Source organism: Girardinichthys multiradiatus, chromosome 11, assembly GCF_021462225.1.
Source record: "Girardinichthys multiradiatus isolate DD_20200921_A chromosome 11, DD_fGirMul_XY1, whole genome shotgun sequence".
Lineage (NCBI taxonomy): Eukaryota > Metazoa > Chordata > Actinopteri > Cyprinodontiformes > Goodeidae > Girardinichthys > Girardinichthys multiradiatus.
Genome location: NC_061804.1, coordinates 4,835,979 through 4,849,735, shown reverse-complemented (window position 1 = coordinate 4,849,735; position 13,757 = coordinate 4,835,979). Strand labels below are relative to the sequence as shown.

The 13,757-nt window shown below is 38.4% G+C and overlaps 1 protein-coding gene across 1 annotated transcript in view; it reads left to right on the top strand.

The window, feature by feature from the left end:
- The window catches only part of grk6 (G protein-coupled receptor kinase 6), a 77,135-nt gene that overhangs the window by 49,618 nt on the left and 13,760 nt on the right, over positions 1-13,757 (top strand). Inside the window, exons 7-8 of the mRNA XM_047379714.1 lie at positions 9,368-9,431; positions 11,964-12,104. Coding sequence (XP_047235670.1) covers positions 9,368-9,431; positions 11,964-12,104 — 205 coding nt within the window. The remainder of the gene's footprint in view (positions 1-9,367; positions 9,432-11,963; positions 12,105-13,757) is intronic.

The window sequence follows — 13,757 nt, the reverse complement described above, 5'->3', positions numbered from 1 at the left end:
CAAATATTACCAAACTTCAGGAGAGTTGAATGTAGCGGTTTTAACACGCAGTCTGCTGCTTGTAAAACGTGTTTATTCGTAATCAAGTTCACCAGTGATTAAAGGACACTTGTAAAACAGATTCTGGATTAAATCAATCCTGCATCTCTTCATTCATCAAACCAAAAGTACCAACATGTGTCAAGTCTCATCTGACCAACAAAATTGCTGCATGTGCGCTAAAGATTGAAGAGGTAAGGTACGGAAGCCCGTGAGGGGACATGGGATTTTTATTTCTTTTGCGTCTCCACGCAATACTTTTGCGTTCGGCATTTTGGAACAGCAGCACAGATGACAAACTGCTCATAAAACAAACACTGATATGGTTTATTTGTCATATGCAGGTTAACACGCAGTAAACAATGTGATGAAATGCTTAGGATAAGAAGAACCGTTCAAATCAAGATAAAAACAAAAACACTAATGGCGTACAAAAAAAAAGTACACATCATGCAGCAGTAATAAGGAAATAAAGTGTCACAGATGTGGTTTCGTGCAGTTTTATTGTTCAGTAGTTTGTTTGACAGCTTGGGGATAAAAACTGTCTTTTAGTCTGATTGAAGATAATTTTATTTAAGGCTGATTTCAAAATAAAACTCAATAAATCTCAAAATGGGTGTAGTGTTTGTTTCATTTTTGCAGTTATCTGATTTGGAAACTATCCCACAAAGTATTGCGAGATAACACAAAGACTATTGCGTGAGAACGCAAAAAAGAAAAAATTCCCCCATGTCCCCTCGCGGACTCCGTATAGAAAGGCTTCATCAAGGGAAGATATTAAATAAATATGTTGTGAAATAGAAAAAAATTGAATGTACCATTAAATGTACAATTTATTTAATACATCATTAAATATTAAGTGTACCACTAATTACGTCATGTCGTCTTTAAAATTATACTTAATTATTCAGTGGCACATTTAATTGCATAATAGTCCATTTCATGATATAATGGTACATTTATTGTTTCTAATGATGTATTAAATAAATAAATGGTACCTTTAATTTAATGGCACATTTAATGTTACATTTCTTTCATGTTACATTTACTTCACTTATGGGATATTCACAACATTTATTTATTTAATTATGATTTTATTGTATTAATTTTGTCCAGTTTGACCCTCCATTCTTGATGCCTGTATAGGAGGTCATGTTAGAATTTGAATCAGGTGTTCTGGAGCAGACAAACATCTAAAACTAGCAGAGAAGGGGTCCCTGAGGACCAGGGCTGTGAACCATTGAGGTACAGTTTCTAAATTATGAAGGTAATGCCTTTTTGGCCTTTTGTTCAACAAGTACAGTTCTCTTACTAGGTGCATTTTTCTTTCGTTTCAGCAATTTGAAACATAAAAGTAATGTCATTGTTCAAAGGAAACAGTCACTTAATAAATAAGTAAAATACAACTTTGTACATTTTGTTTATTCAACTAAGATAGGCATGGTCTGTTTCCTTGTTTGATATTTTATTATTTCTTCATTATTATTCTTTTTACTTTAACTGGCCTTTACTACAACTAAAAACAGGGACCTAACTGGTCCTTCAAAGAAAGGGCAGTTTAGAGAAACCAATTAACCTAACTGTCATGTCTTTGGACTGTGGGAGGAAGCCGGAGTACCCGGAAAGAACCTACACATGCACGGGGAGAACATGCAAACTCCATGCAGAAAGATCCCCGGCAGGGAGTCGAACCGAGGACCTTCTGCAAGGCAACAGTGCTACCAACTGCGTCACCGTGCAGCCCATGTGCACGGTTAAATTTGAATAAAAAAATTTAAAAAAAGGAAGGACAGATGGCTGTTTTGTAGTTGACTTTTTACTTGTTTTGGATGAAATATTGAAATCAGTTAACAAAGGGCAGGTAATTTTTTCTGCAACCCGCAATTTTCCAATTATGCGTCAAACATTTTAATGTTTGTTCTTTGAAAAAAGCCAAAGAAATAAATTAGTAAAAAAAACTTCCTCTAATCAGCTGTAGTTCAGAGGATTTTTGTTATTTTTGCAGTTTTATAATGAACATTCATATTGTCTAAAATGATCAAATGTTTGGGTATCCGAGACTTTGGTGGAACGACACACTGTAACTGCAAAGAGGTCAAAAACACAAGGAAATGGTAAAACGAGTTTCATCATGTTTCTTTCCAGACAAACAGGTTTTCCTGGATCCCTAATTGTTCCAAGAGTTTTTTCTGAAAACTTCAGTGATAGCATAAACAGACTTTGGTTTTGTGTTTAAGTTTTACTTAAACTATACTTGGTCTTCGATTAAGCCTGATATAAAATCCCTAGAGAGCAACTTCCAGGCTATGGAAGCAAATCGTTCCCATATTTTAAATGAAAAAGCATTTCCAGAAATGCTTTTTCATTTTAAGGATGTGGCTGCATTGTTTGACTCATAAATAAAATTAGTTATCAATAATCCTATTTGCATTTTAATTTTCTTCTTCACGACTGCACATTTTATGCCATAATCAAAAAGAAAACAAAGCAGACATTGCTATTTCGTTTTCGTGGTCTGCCCGCAAAGTACTGCCCAGAACTCGAAAACGAAAAAGCATTCCGAGCTGCGGGCGCAGGAGAGTGACGTCAGCAACCGCTCTTCCTCAGCTCCCTGCTGACCGAGCTACCCATCTTGTTCGGTAGGGGGCGCTGTGCACGTCTGCATTGCATTACATTGCAAACGTGCTGAGAAATTGATTGAATTGCAGCAGGGCCAAGCTCAATTTGTGGCAGTGGCAGAACTGGTAGGTCCGGTGGCAGGCTGTGGCAGTTCCGCCACAGCCTGCCACCGAAGCTGCCACCGGAACTGCCACAGATTCCGTGAGGATGCCAGAAGGTGGCAGACCGGCCGTAAAACTTGCCAATGCGGTTGCCGCTGTTTTTGTGGAAGCTGATGCTGATTATCGGCAAATGGGATGTCATTATTGTTTTAGCCTGTTACCTTTAAATAATGATTTCATTATTGATTATTATTTAACAAACAGCTTTAGACCCATAACATAAGGTGATTGTATTTACTTGACATGGAAAATAAATAGCACTATGTGTATGTGTGACGTGTTGAAAGGATGACGAAGATTTATTGCACAAACAGCCGGTTTATTATAGAGCATGAGCGGCTATTCTGAATCGTCACTCACAGAAAATTATAAATAAATGGTTAAAAACACGCTGGATCTCCCAGGCCACAAGGATGCCACCGGAACTACCAGTTCTGCCACTGCCACAAATTGAGCTCGGTCCTGCTGCAGTTCAATCAATTTCTCGGCACGTTTTCAATGTAATGCAATGCAGACGTGCACAGCGCCCCCTACCGAACAAGACAGGTAGCTCAGTCAGCAGGGAGCTGAGGAAGAGCGGCTGCTGACGTCACTCTGCTGCGCCCGGAGCTCGGAATGCTTTTTCGTTTTCGAGTTCTGGGCAGTACTTTGTGGGCAGACCACGAAAACGAAAAAGCAATGTCTGCTTTGTTTTCTTTTTGATTATGGCATAAAATGTGCAGTCATGAAGAAGAAAATGCAAATAAGATGATTGATTACTTATTTTATTTATGGGTCAAATAATGCAGCCACATTCTTAAAATGAAAAAGCATTTCTGGAAATGCTTTTTCATTTTCAAATTTTACATTTCAAATTGAATTTTGGTATCTATTTGCTGGGGCATATTTTGAAAAATAAATCTCAAATGTCTTTTTCTTTTTCATTTTAATTAGGTGAAAGAATGAACAGTGTTGAAGAAGAAAATTAAAATGCAAATAGGATGATTGATTACTAATTTCATTTATGAGTCAAACAATGCAGCCACATTTTTAAAATGAAAAAGCATTTCTGAAAATGCTTTTTCATTTGAAATATGGGAACGATTTGCTTCCATACCAGGCAACACAGCAAATCGGCAAACTAAATTTTCTTACAAGTCTTCTTTTTATCCGTGTGATGCGACCTGAGTGGCAGACAAACTGAGATGTGTCTGCCACCCCTGCTTACCCAACTATCTTTGGATCTAATACTTAGTTTTCTAGGTACTGTTGACTACAACTTTTAACAGCTAATGAAGTCGATTTTAACAGTGCTGACATAGAAAAATAGTCACAGAATTACCATGAGGGAGACGTAATCCTTTTACAGCAGTGAAAAAGCATCAAGAACAAAGTAAAAACATGTTTCTGTTGCTGCAATTCAAAATTAATTCTACTAATAATAAGTAATATTAATAAGTATTGTATCAAAAATATATATTATATCAAACCTGACTGAACTGCATGTTAAAAGACTAAGTTCAAATTTAATTGTTGGGAAAAAATAATCATGAACTTAAAATATTTCATATATGAACTTTATTTTGTATATATTTTATAAGGCAAACATCTCCCATCTCCATATAGGTATATGTATAACTTCTGAGTCTCTCCAGTTACTCCTGGGGGAACCCCAAATAGTCGAAAGACAGAAAGGACATATAATCCCTCTAGTTCTGTCTCCTTTTACTGGAACGTGCCCAGAAAGCCTCCAGTGAGCCTTGTCTAGTAGGCCTCCCAATACAGGGTAGACCTTTAATCCATATCTCGTGGCCTTAGGTGAAGACCAGAATGTAGATGGAGCAGTAAATCACCACAAGATATACAAATGGTGTTGTTCTATGGCACAGTCTGATTCAAAAGTCCTGACCCATCCACATTTCCCTTCCACTTAGCCAAAGTCTTCTCTAATCTTTTAAAGTTGTGGTGATCAATAGTCCTTCAAGCTTTTGTTTAGACTTTGGCTGCTTTTTCATTCGGTTTCAATTCAGTACCAGACCATATTCAGAGGAATATCTTACTGCTGACCTTTGAGTGATTCAGGACTCTTACTTCCAGGAATGAAACCGTGCTGCTTTGACACTTAAGAGACAATTTAGGGACGAAGCTTTTTCCATTTTCGTACAGTGAAGTCTTTGCCTTGTTCATAAAATCAGAGGTGATTTCAGGCTTATTATGGTCCATTATCCTGCTAGAAGCAGTTGATGGGCATGGACAACAACAATTCTCATGTAAGCTGGGATGTTTCAACAGTGCGCAGCTGTAACTAAAGTGTGCTTACCAACAAAATATCCCCCATACCATTACACCACCACCACAAACTTGAACCGTTGCCAGAAGGCAGGATGGATTCTTGCCAAATCTGGATTCTGCAGCTGAAATTAAAATACATCAGGACACATTTTTTCAATCTCTTATTGTCCAATTTTGGTCAGCCTGAGTGAATTGTAGGCTTTTTTTCCTGTTCTTGGCAGACAGGGAAGGCACCAGGTGCGGTCTTCTGCTGCTGTGGCCCGACTGCTTCAAGGTTTGATGTTCTTTGTGTTCAGATTTGGTATTTAGCATGATTTTGTTCTCCATTCTGATGCTGGTTTGAGCTTCATCTCATCTATTTTGCGTCTAAATGCTTAAATGCAGTGGGTGGCTGCCATGTGATTAGCTAGTTTACTAATTGTATTAACAAGCAGTTGAACAGGTGCACCCAGTAAAATAGGCAGTGAATGTACAGTTCTTAAAGAAGGTTCTAGGTCTCCCCTGGGTTCTCCTTCTAGTTGGATGTTATCAGGAAAACCTCCAAAGGAACGCGTCCTGGAAGCATCCTAATTCAAATCCTAAATAATGTCAGCTGACTCCTGATTTGAAGCACAGGTTCTACTCCGATCTTCTCACCTTTCTCTAAGGTAGAGCCTGGCCACGCTACAAAGGAAGCTTGTTTCAGCTGCTTGTATCTCAGGTCATGTTCTGTCAGTCATGGTCCAAATCTCATCACCATAGGTGAGAGTTGGTATCCCAATCCTCTTTCTTTGTTAAACCCAAGATGAGCAGATCAAGCAGGATATCTGCTTTTCCTCCAATCTGTTGGTCTGAAGCCAAATACAACACAGAGAAAATCTTTGTTTATGTTATTTTAATGGGGTTTCCAACTATGAAGCAAATTTGTTTGACTCTTGTGGGTTTAAGAACCAACAAATCATTTGTTGTAAAGTTTCAGGTGTTGAGAACAAGACTGATAAGAGATCCTTCAACGAAAACCTCAGGGTGAAAACAGACTATTTATAAAGAACTCCATGCATTCAGTACCACCCCCAGGGCAAATGGGAGCAAACAGACTGGATGGAGGCTATGGGATTTACCATAATAACAACAATCCATAAATACCGGGTAGCTTTGTGCCTGTCCTCGTTGTCATGCTGATATAAATGTTCATTTGTGATGTTCATACTGAGTGTCTTCAACAAGATCAAACATGTTTCTGCACTATAACTGAATGCTGATTGCGGTTGGCCACAAAAAGCTTTAATGCTGCAGTTTTTAACCTGAAAGGTGGCACAGATACTAGGATAAATAATACCTGTTGACAACAAGCAGCAGCTTCCCAATCATTGGCCTCTTTAAACAGTAAATGACTCATGGTGTTAATGAGTGTAGACCCCAGAGTCCTGTTCGTTATCCTGCTTCAATGATCAAACTGGTCCAGAGGGGGGTGAAATTGGAGCAATGAACCCAGGAGGAACCAGATTGGTGGCTGATGTTCATTATGAGATTTGTTTGTCTTCAGAGTTTTTCTGTAAGACCCACAGGAGCTTCAGTACAGTACCGAAACATTTTGAGAGGAATGTCATCTCTGTCATGTCTTACTAGTGGCCTAAACTCAAGGCATGATCCAGTGTAGGGTCAACACATAACGGACAACTTAGCATAAAACAACAGTTTAAATTTGGTCTTTTTGTTACTAGCAGGTATGGCAAGACTTGTACTGCCAACAAAAGAAACATTAATTTGTGTTATGTATTTGTTTGAAGGATGGGGTTTAACCATTCTGTTCAAACTCATGGGTGACGATGGTAGGGGTTCGCCCTGTAACCGATGGGTTCCCAGTTCCCAGTCGTTTTGACCTTGGGCAAGACACTTCACCCGCCTTGTCTGCTGATGGTGGTCAGGGAACCCGATGGCACCAATTGTACAGCAGCCTCGCTTCTGTCAGTCTGCCCCAGAGCAGCTGTTGTTACAATGTAGTATGTCAGTTTGTGAATGTGTGGATGACTGTTGTAGTGTAAAGCGCTCTGGGGTCCTTGGACTTAATAAAGTGCTATACAAGTACAGGCCATTTACCCAAAAAAAACACACAAAAAACAATAAAAAAAAAAACAAACAGAAATTCAAATGGGCAAAGAAAAATGTTTTACACCAACACTAAAACTTAAAAGCAATTACAGATTCCAAGTGTCTAAAATACTATGAAATATGCAGCAAATTGCAGTAGATTTGTGATTATTATGACGGCCACCATTCAGTGGCTTTAGATCTGTTGTGTCCAAAATTGCTCCTCAAGGGCTGGTGTCGTCCATGTTTTCTGAGTTGCCCCGATGGATTCAAATCACTTAAATCAAAATACTGATTCCTTAGCAGTGCTTTGTTGAAATAGGTGACATGTTGAGGAGGTAACTCAGCCATTTTAATCAGCTGTGTTGGAGCAATGACACATTTAAAACCTGAAGAACACAGGCCCTCTAGGACTGGAAAACCACCTAAAGGAGTTAGCACCCTAAACAGATGCCTGAACCTCCACTATTGTCTCCTTTTGATGCAGAAGAGCAGCAGCTCTACTTCAGGCTGCCTAGATGATGGAGCTCCTCATCCCATCTCTAAGGCTGAGCCCAGTCGCCATACAGAGGAAGCTCTTTTTGTCACTTGTATCCAGGATCTTGCTTTTTCAGTCTTGATTCATGTCTCATGACCATAGGTGAGGGTGGGACACAGACAGACCAGTAAATCAAGAGCTTCACCTTTCAGCTCTGCTCCTTCACCACGTAAGACCAGAGCAAGGATCACACTACTGGAGCCCATCCCGAATCCATTTATCCATCTCCTGCTTTGTCCTACCATCACTCTTGAACAAGACGCCTCTGCATCGGATAGAGACTGGTCCCCGAACTGGAGAGAGTAATTCACCTTTTTCCTATTGAGAACCGAGTTAAATCTCTAAAATATCCCACAAATAACAGTTTAAGGGTTTATCATTGTAGCTCCGATAAGGTGATACCCAAAGAGCAGTAGATGATTAGCTGAAGGATGATGCATCTCTCAGGTCCTGTTTCTGGTCTTTCCCATTTGCATTTACAATAACATTTACAAATTTAGGATTTCCATTTTTAAAACATCAAAAGTGAACCTTTTAAAATGCTAATTATTGCAGTTTCTGGTTTTAAAAGAAAGAAATTCTAGGTCTCAGTAGTTAGCTTCATTGTTCTGCTTTGGTTTTAAGTTTATCCAGAGGTGGGCAGAGAAACCAAAAACTCTATTCTAGTAAGATTAGCAATACTTCTGTATATTTTCACTCAAGCAGAAAAAAATCATTCAACTAAGAGCAGAAATCTATTTGATACAATGGCTACTCAAGTGCCGAGCAACGGCGAACATAACATTTTTTTTTTATTTGTGAAAATTTTGCTATCTAAAAAAATAGGGTCATGTGCAAATTCTGGTATTTTAAAGAATAAAATTAAAACTAGTAAAAGTAAACATCATGATAAAATAAATTCAGGTAGAAGAAACACAAATTTCCAAATTACAAAAAAAAGCTTGTTTGGTTTCTGTTCTGCTTTATTAGAAGATAAAAAAAATGGCTTTGCTGACAATACATAAAACCCCAAACTGATTCACATTTTGTAGTTCAAAAGCTTAATGTTTAATGGGCAAATGCTGTAGCTGCTTGTGTCTACAAACCACTGCCCTACAATTAGGATGACTCATATTGCATGTCACCAAGTTTTCAAAAAATACTTCATCCCACTGAAGGGGAACCACAGCTTGGCAGGCAGGAGAGGTTTACCTGAAGGGCTTTCTTCCAAAATAAAACTCAAGGGGTTTTAACCTCTAACTGGCTGTGGAGCAGCAGAAGTCTCCAAAAGACAACAAAGAAGATAAAACCTCAGCCTTAGAGTTCCCCTTCACATTAGATTTGGTTGCGAAGGTGAACTTTGCAATTAGAACATACAGTGCAGTGAAAAGTATGTGCCTCCCTACATATTTCTTTTGTTTTTGCTTGTTTGGTCACAATTACAGGTTTCAGATCATCAAACAAATTGTATTATCAGACAAAGATAACCTGGGGAAATACAAAAAGCAGTTTTCAAATGATGATTTAGGTTATTAAAAAGAAAGATATCAAAACCAACCCTTGGCACCAACAACAGCCATCAAGGTGCCATAAAGTTTGTTTGATAAGAAAAAGCAAAAACACAAAATACTTTTTCACAGCACTGTACTTGCCCGTGTGATATAAATACATGTCTGTCTCTGTCCAACAGGCAGCCGGTGACAAAAAACACGTTCAGACAGTACAGAATTCTAGGAAAAGGAGGTTTCGGGGAGGTGAGTACCTAATTTTCTACTAAATTTGGGTCAGTTTTTCTTATTAGGCCAAAATGTGATTTTAAAACACATTTCCCCCATTCAGGTTGAATTATACAGGGATCAAATAAGAAGGGGATTCTTATTTACTTTCTGTTGCTAAAAAAATAAATGTTATTTTGTTATTGCCTAAGTTATATTGTTACATTCAGTATACAGGTCCTTCTCAAAATATTAGCATATTGTGATAAAGTTCATTATTTTCCATAATGTCATGATGAAAATTTAACATTCATATATTTTAGATTCATTGCACACTAACTGAAATGTTTCAGGTCTTTTATTGTCTTAATACGGATGATTTTGGCATACAGCTCATGAAAACCCAAAATTCCTATCTCACAAAATTAGCATATCATTAAAAGGGTCTCTAAACGAGCTATGAACCTAATCATCTGAATCAACGAGTTAACTCTAAACACTTGCAAAAGATTCCTGAGGCCTTTAAAACTCCCAGCCTGGTTCATCACTCAAAACCCCAATCATGGGTAAGACTGCCGACCTGACTGCTGTCCAGAAGGCCACTATTGACACCCTCAAGCAAGAGGGTAAGACACAGAAAGAAATTTCTGAACGAATAGGCTGTTCCCAGAGTGCTGTATCAAGGCACCTCAGTGGGAAGTCTGTGGGAAGGAAAAAGTGTGGCAGAAAACGCTGCACAACGAGAAGAGGTGACCGGACCCTGAGGAAGATTGTGGAGAAGGGCCGATTCCAGACCTTGGGGGACCTGCGGAAGCAGTGGACTGAGTCTAGAGTAGAAACATCCAGAGCCACCGTGCACAGGCGTGTGCAGGAAATGGGCTACAGGTGCCGCCTTCCCCAGGTCAAGCCACTTTTGAACCAGAAACAGCGGCAGAAGCGCCTGACCTGGGCTACAGAGAAGCAGCACTGGACTGTTGCTCAGTGGTCCAAAGTACTTTTTTCCAATGAAAGCAAATTCTGCATGTCATTCGGAAATCAAGGTGCCAGAGTCTGGAGGAAGACTGGGGAGAAGGAAATGCCAAAATGCCAGAAGTCCAGTGTCAAGTACCCACAGTCAGTGATGGTCTGGGGTGCCGTGTCAGCTGCTGGTGTTGGTCCACTGTGTTTTATCAAGGGCAGGGTCAATGCAGCTAGCTATCAGGAGATTTTGGAGCACTTCATGCTTCCATCTGCTGAAAAGCTTTATGGAGATGAAGATTTCATTTTTCAGCACGACCTGGCACCTGCTCACAGTGCCAAAACCACTGGTAAATGGTTTACTGACCATGGTATCACTGTGCTCAATTGGCCTGCCAACTCTCCTGACCTGAACCCCATAGAGAATCTGTGGGATATTGTGAAGAGAACGTTGAGAGACTCAAGACCCAACACTCTGGATGAGCTAAAGGCCGCTATCGAAGCATCCTGGGCCTCCATAAGACCTCAGCAGTGCCACAGGCTGATTGCCTCCATGCCACGCCGCATTGAAGCAGTCATTTCTGCCAAAGGATTCCCGACCAAGTATTGAGTGCATAACTGTACATGATTATTTGAAGGTTGACGTTTTTTGTATTAAAAACACTTTTCTTTTATTGGTCAGGATGAAATATGCTAATTTTGTGAGATAGGAATTTTGGGTTTTCATGAGCTGTATGCCAAAATCATCCGTATTAAGACAATAAAAGACCTGAAATATTTCAGTTAGTGTGCAATGAATCTAAAATATATAAATGTTAAATTTTCATCATGACATTATGGAAAATAATGAACTTTATCACAATATGCTAATATTTTGAGAAGGACCTGTATATATTGTACGTTACATTTTAAATTAAAAGCAAAGTAAGCAAACCATTTCCAATTAGTTTGTTTAGGCCTGATCTTTAGGATGGCCATGACTGAGGTTGTGTTTTTACCTTACCATTCAGAAACAAAAAAGGCAACAATGGAGATTTCTCTCTTGCTAGGCCTAAAACTCTGCCTTGACTAGATGAATGTGCAGGGAGGTGCAACATTTCTTACTTAATCTTCTCATTGGCATCTGAAAAGAGGAACTCCACCACTGACGTCTGAATCCCATTACACTCTACTGAATGGCATCTCTGTTTGGCATATTTGTGTAACAAGCAGAGGCCTTATTGATTCCATGCTAGTCTCATGGTGATAACACATTAAATGTAAGAGCATTGGGTCATGAGATACTGAGGGACATGAAAAGAAGTAGGGGTCAGGAAGTGTTTGCTTCACGCTCGCTTGTCTTCTCTGCTGCAAACCAGAGCAAATGTGTAGGATTGTAGTGAATCATTGTCCTGTTTCATTACTCTGTTTGGGTCAAGCTTAAGCTGTTAGACAGATGACAATAGTTGCTTGTTTTAAGGTCTTTAGGATTATGCCCAAGACCAGAAAACTGGCACTTGCAAAAAAAAAACTATGCTTTTATAGAGAAATTCACTTAACTGCTGCTCAGTTAATTAATGCATTTGATGCTGCTTAGCCTAATGGATTTCCTGCCTTTGTCTCATTTCCTCTCAGGTATGTGCATGTCAGGTACGAGCCACAGGGAAAATGTATGCCTGCAAAAAGCTGGAGAAGAAGAGGATAAAGAAGAGGAAAGGAGAGTCGATGGCGCTCAATGAGAAGCAGATTCTGGAGAAAGTCAACAGTAGATTTGTTGTAAGCTTCGCTGAACAATATATATGCAGTGAAATACTGCCCCACAGAGTCAGAATGGAGTTACCACAGAAGCAGTTATGTTAGGGGGAAAAGATGGCTTAGAACTGAATAGAAATGTTATTTAAAAAAATAAACACATCCATAAAACACAAACAAAACATGGTCATAAATGTTGGATGAGTACTTGTTTATCTATTCTTGAATTGAGATACTCTTTTTCTCATAAACACTAGAAAAGACTACATGTTGCTAAGGTAAATGTTTAAATGTGCAAAAAAATTGAAAATCTGAAATGGCATTTTTAGCCGATTGTTAATTGTTTCTATTCCCATTTGTCTACTTTGCTTATGATTTAATTCGTAGTTATTTTCCACTCTGCTTTCGCTTTGCGGTTAGCCATCCACAACTTTAGCTTTGTATTTAGCTAGACATTATAATATTAGCCATTATAATATTAGCTGTATGATTAGCAAATATGAAAGATTTATAAAGTGTAATTAAGTGTCATAGTTAGCAAGGTGTAATTTTCATTTCTGTTCATATCTTAGTAAATTTTGTGCTGTTCTTCCCTTTTCCATCTGCAACTTTAGCTGTGTAACTAGCTGTGTTTAGCTTTCAGTTAGCCACCTACACCATTAGCAGTGTGATAAGCATTTTTTCTAAGGCTTAAGTATTATTAGGTGCTTGGCTACCGCTTAAGCTTTATAGATTATGTGTGTGTTCTGTTATTTTAATTTTTGATAGATGTTTTAGCCTCTCTGTAAGCCATCCATGACTTTAGCTATGTTGTTAGCTGCCTTAGTAACTGTAGCTTTCAGCATGCTGCCGACAACTTTAGTTGTTTGAGAAGGAATTTATTTAAAGATGTAAGAAGTGTCATTTGCAGCTTGGCTATAACTTTAGTAGCATAGTTTGCAGGGGGTCTTGTATGCATTTTTCTTTTCCTTTAGCTAATAGCAATTTGCAAAGCTTTTGCTTTGCCATTAGCCATCCACGACTTTAGCTGTTTCGTTAGCCGTCTTTTGAATTTTGCTTTAAATTTGCCCAAAACATTTTCTGTTTGACTTGTGTTTTTTCTTAATTGCATAAGCATTGTCATTGGCTGGTTGGTTACGATTTTAACTATGTAGCAGAGCTGTCATGATACTAAAATTTCAAGCTCTATACCGATACTTGATACAATTTGCAATACTGCAACAAATTGTTTGAAGGCACAGGGTTCATTCTAATTAAGAGATTATTTTTTGATTAATTATAATACAACAATATTGTAATTTCCTTAAACAGGAAAAAACCAGACCAATCAGCCCTCATTTAGTACAATATATAATTCAAAATTGTTGTCTACTGTTTGGTAAAACAGTAGACAACACTTAGTAAGTGTTAATATCCTTTATGGAAGTGTGCACCTTTGATTTAGTTATGCAGTTATTTTATTTTATTATAATGGCTAATCTTTAGTGTGTCACAGTGTGCACGTTGATACAAATAAATTTTACTACTGAGGAACAAATAAAGGATAATTCTATATCAATATAAATTGGGTTTCAAAACAAACATGGATCTGGCGCATACAAAATAAAAAATTTTTACAGTGTAAACACGGATCTGGTCCATGTATTCAGCAGCAGCCCTGTATAATTTAGGTCTTTC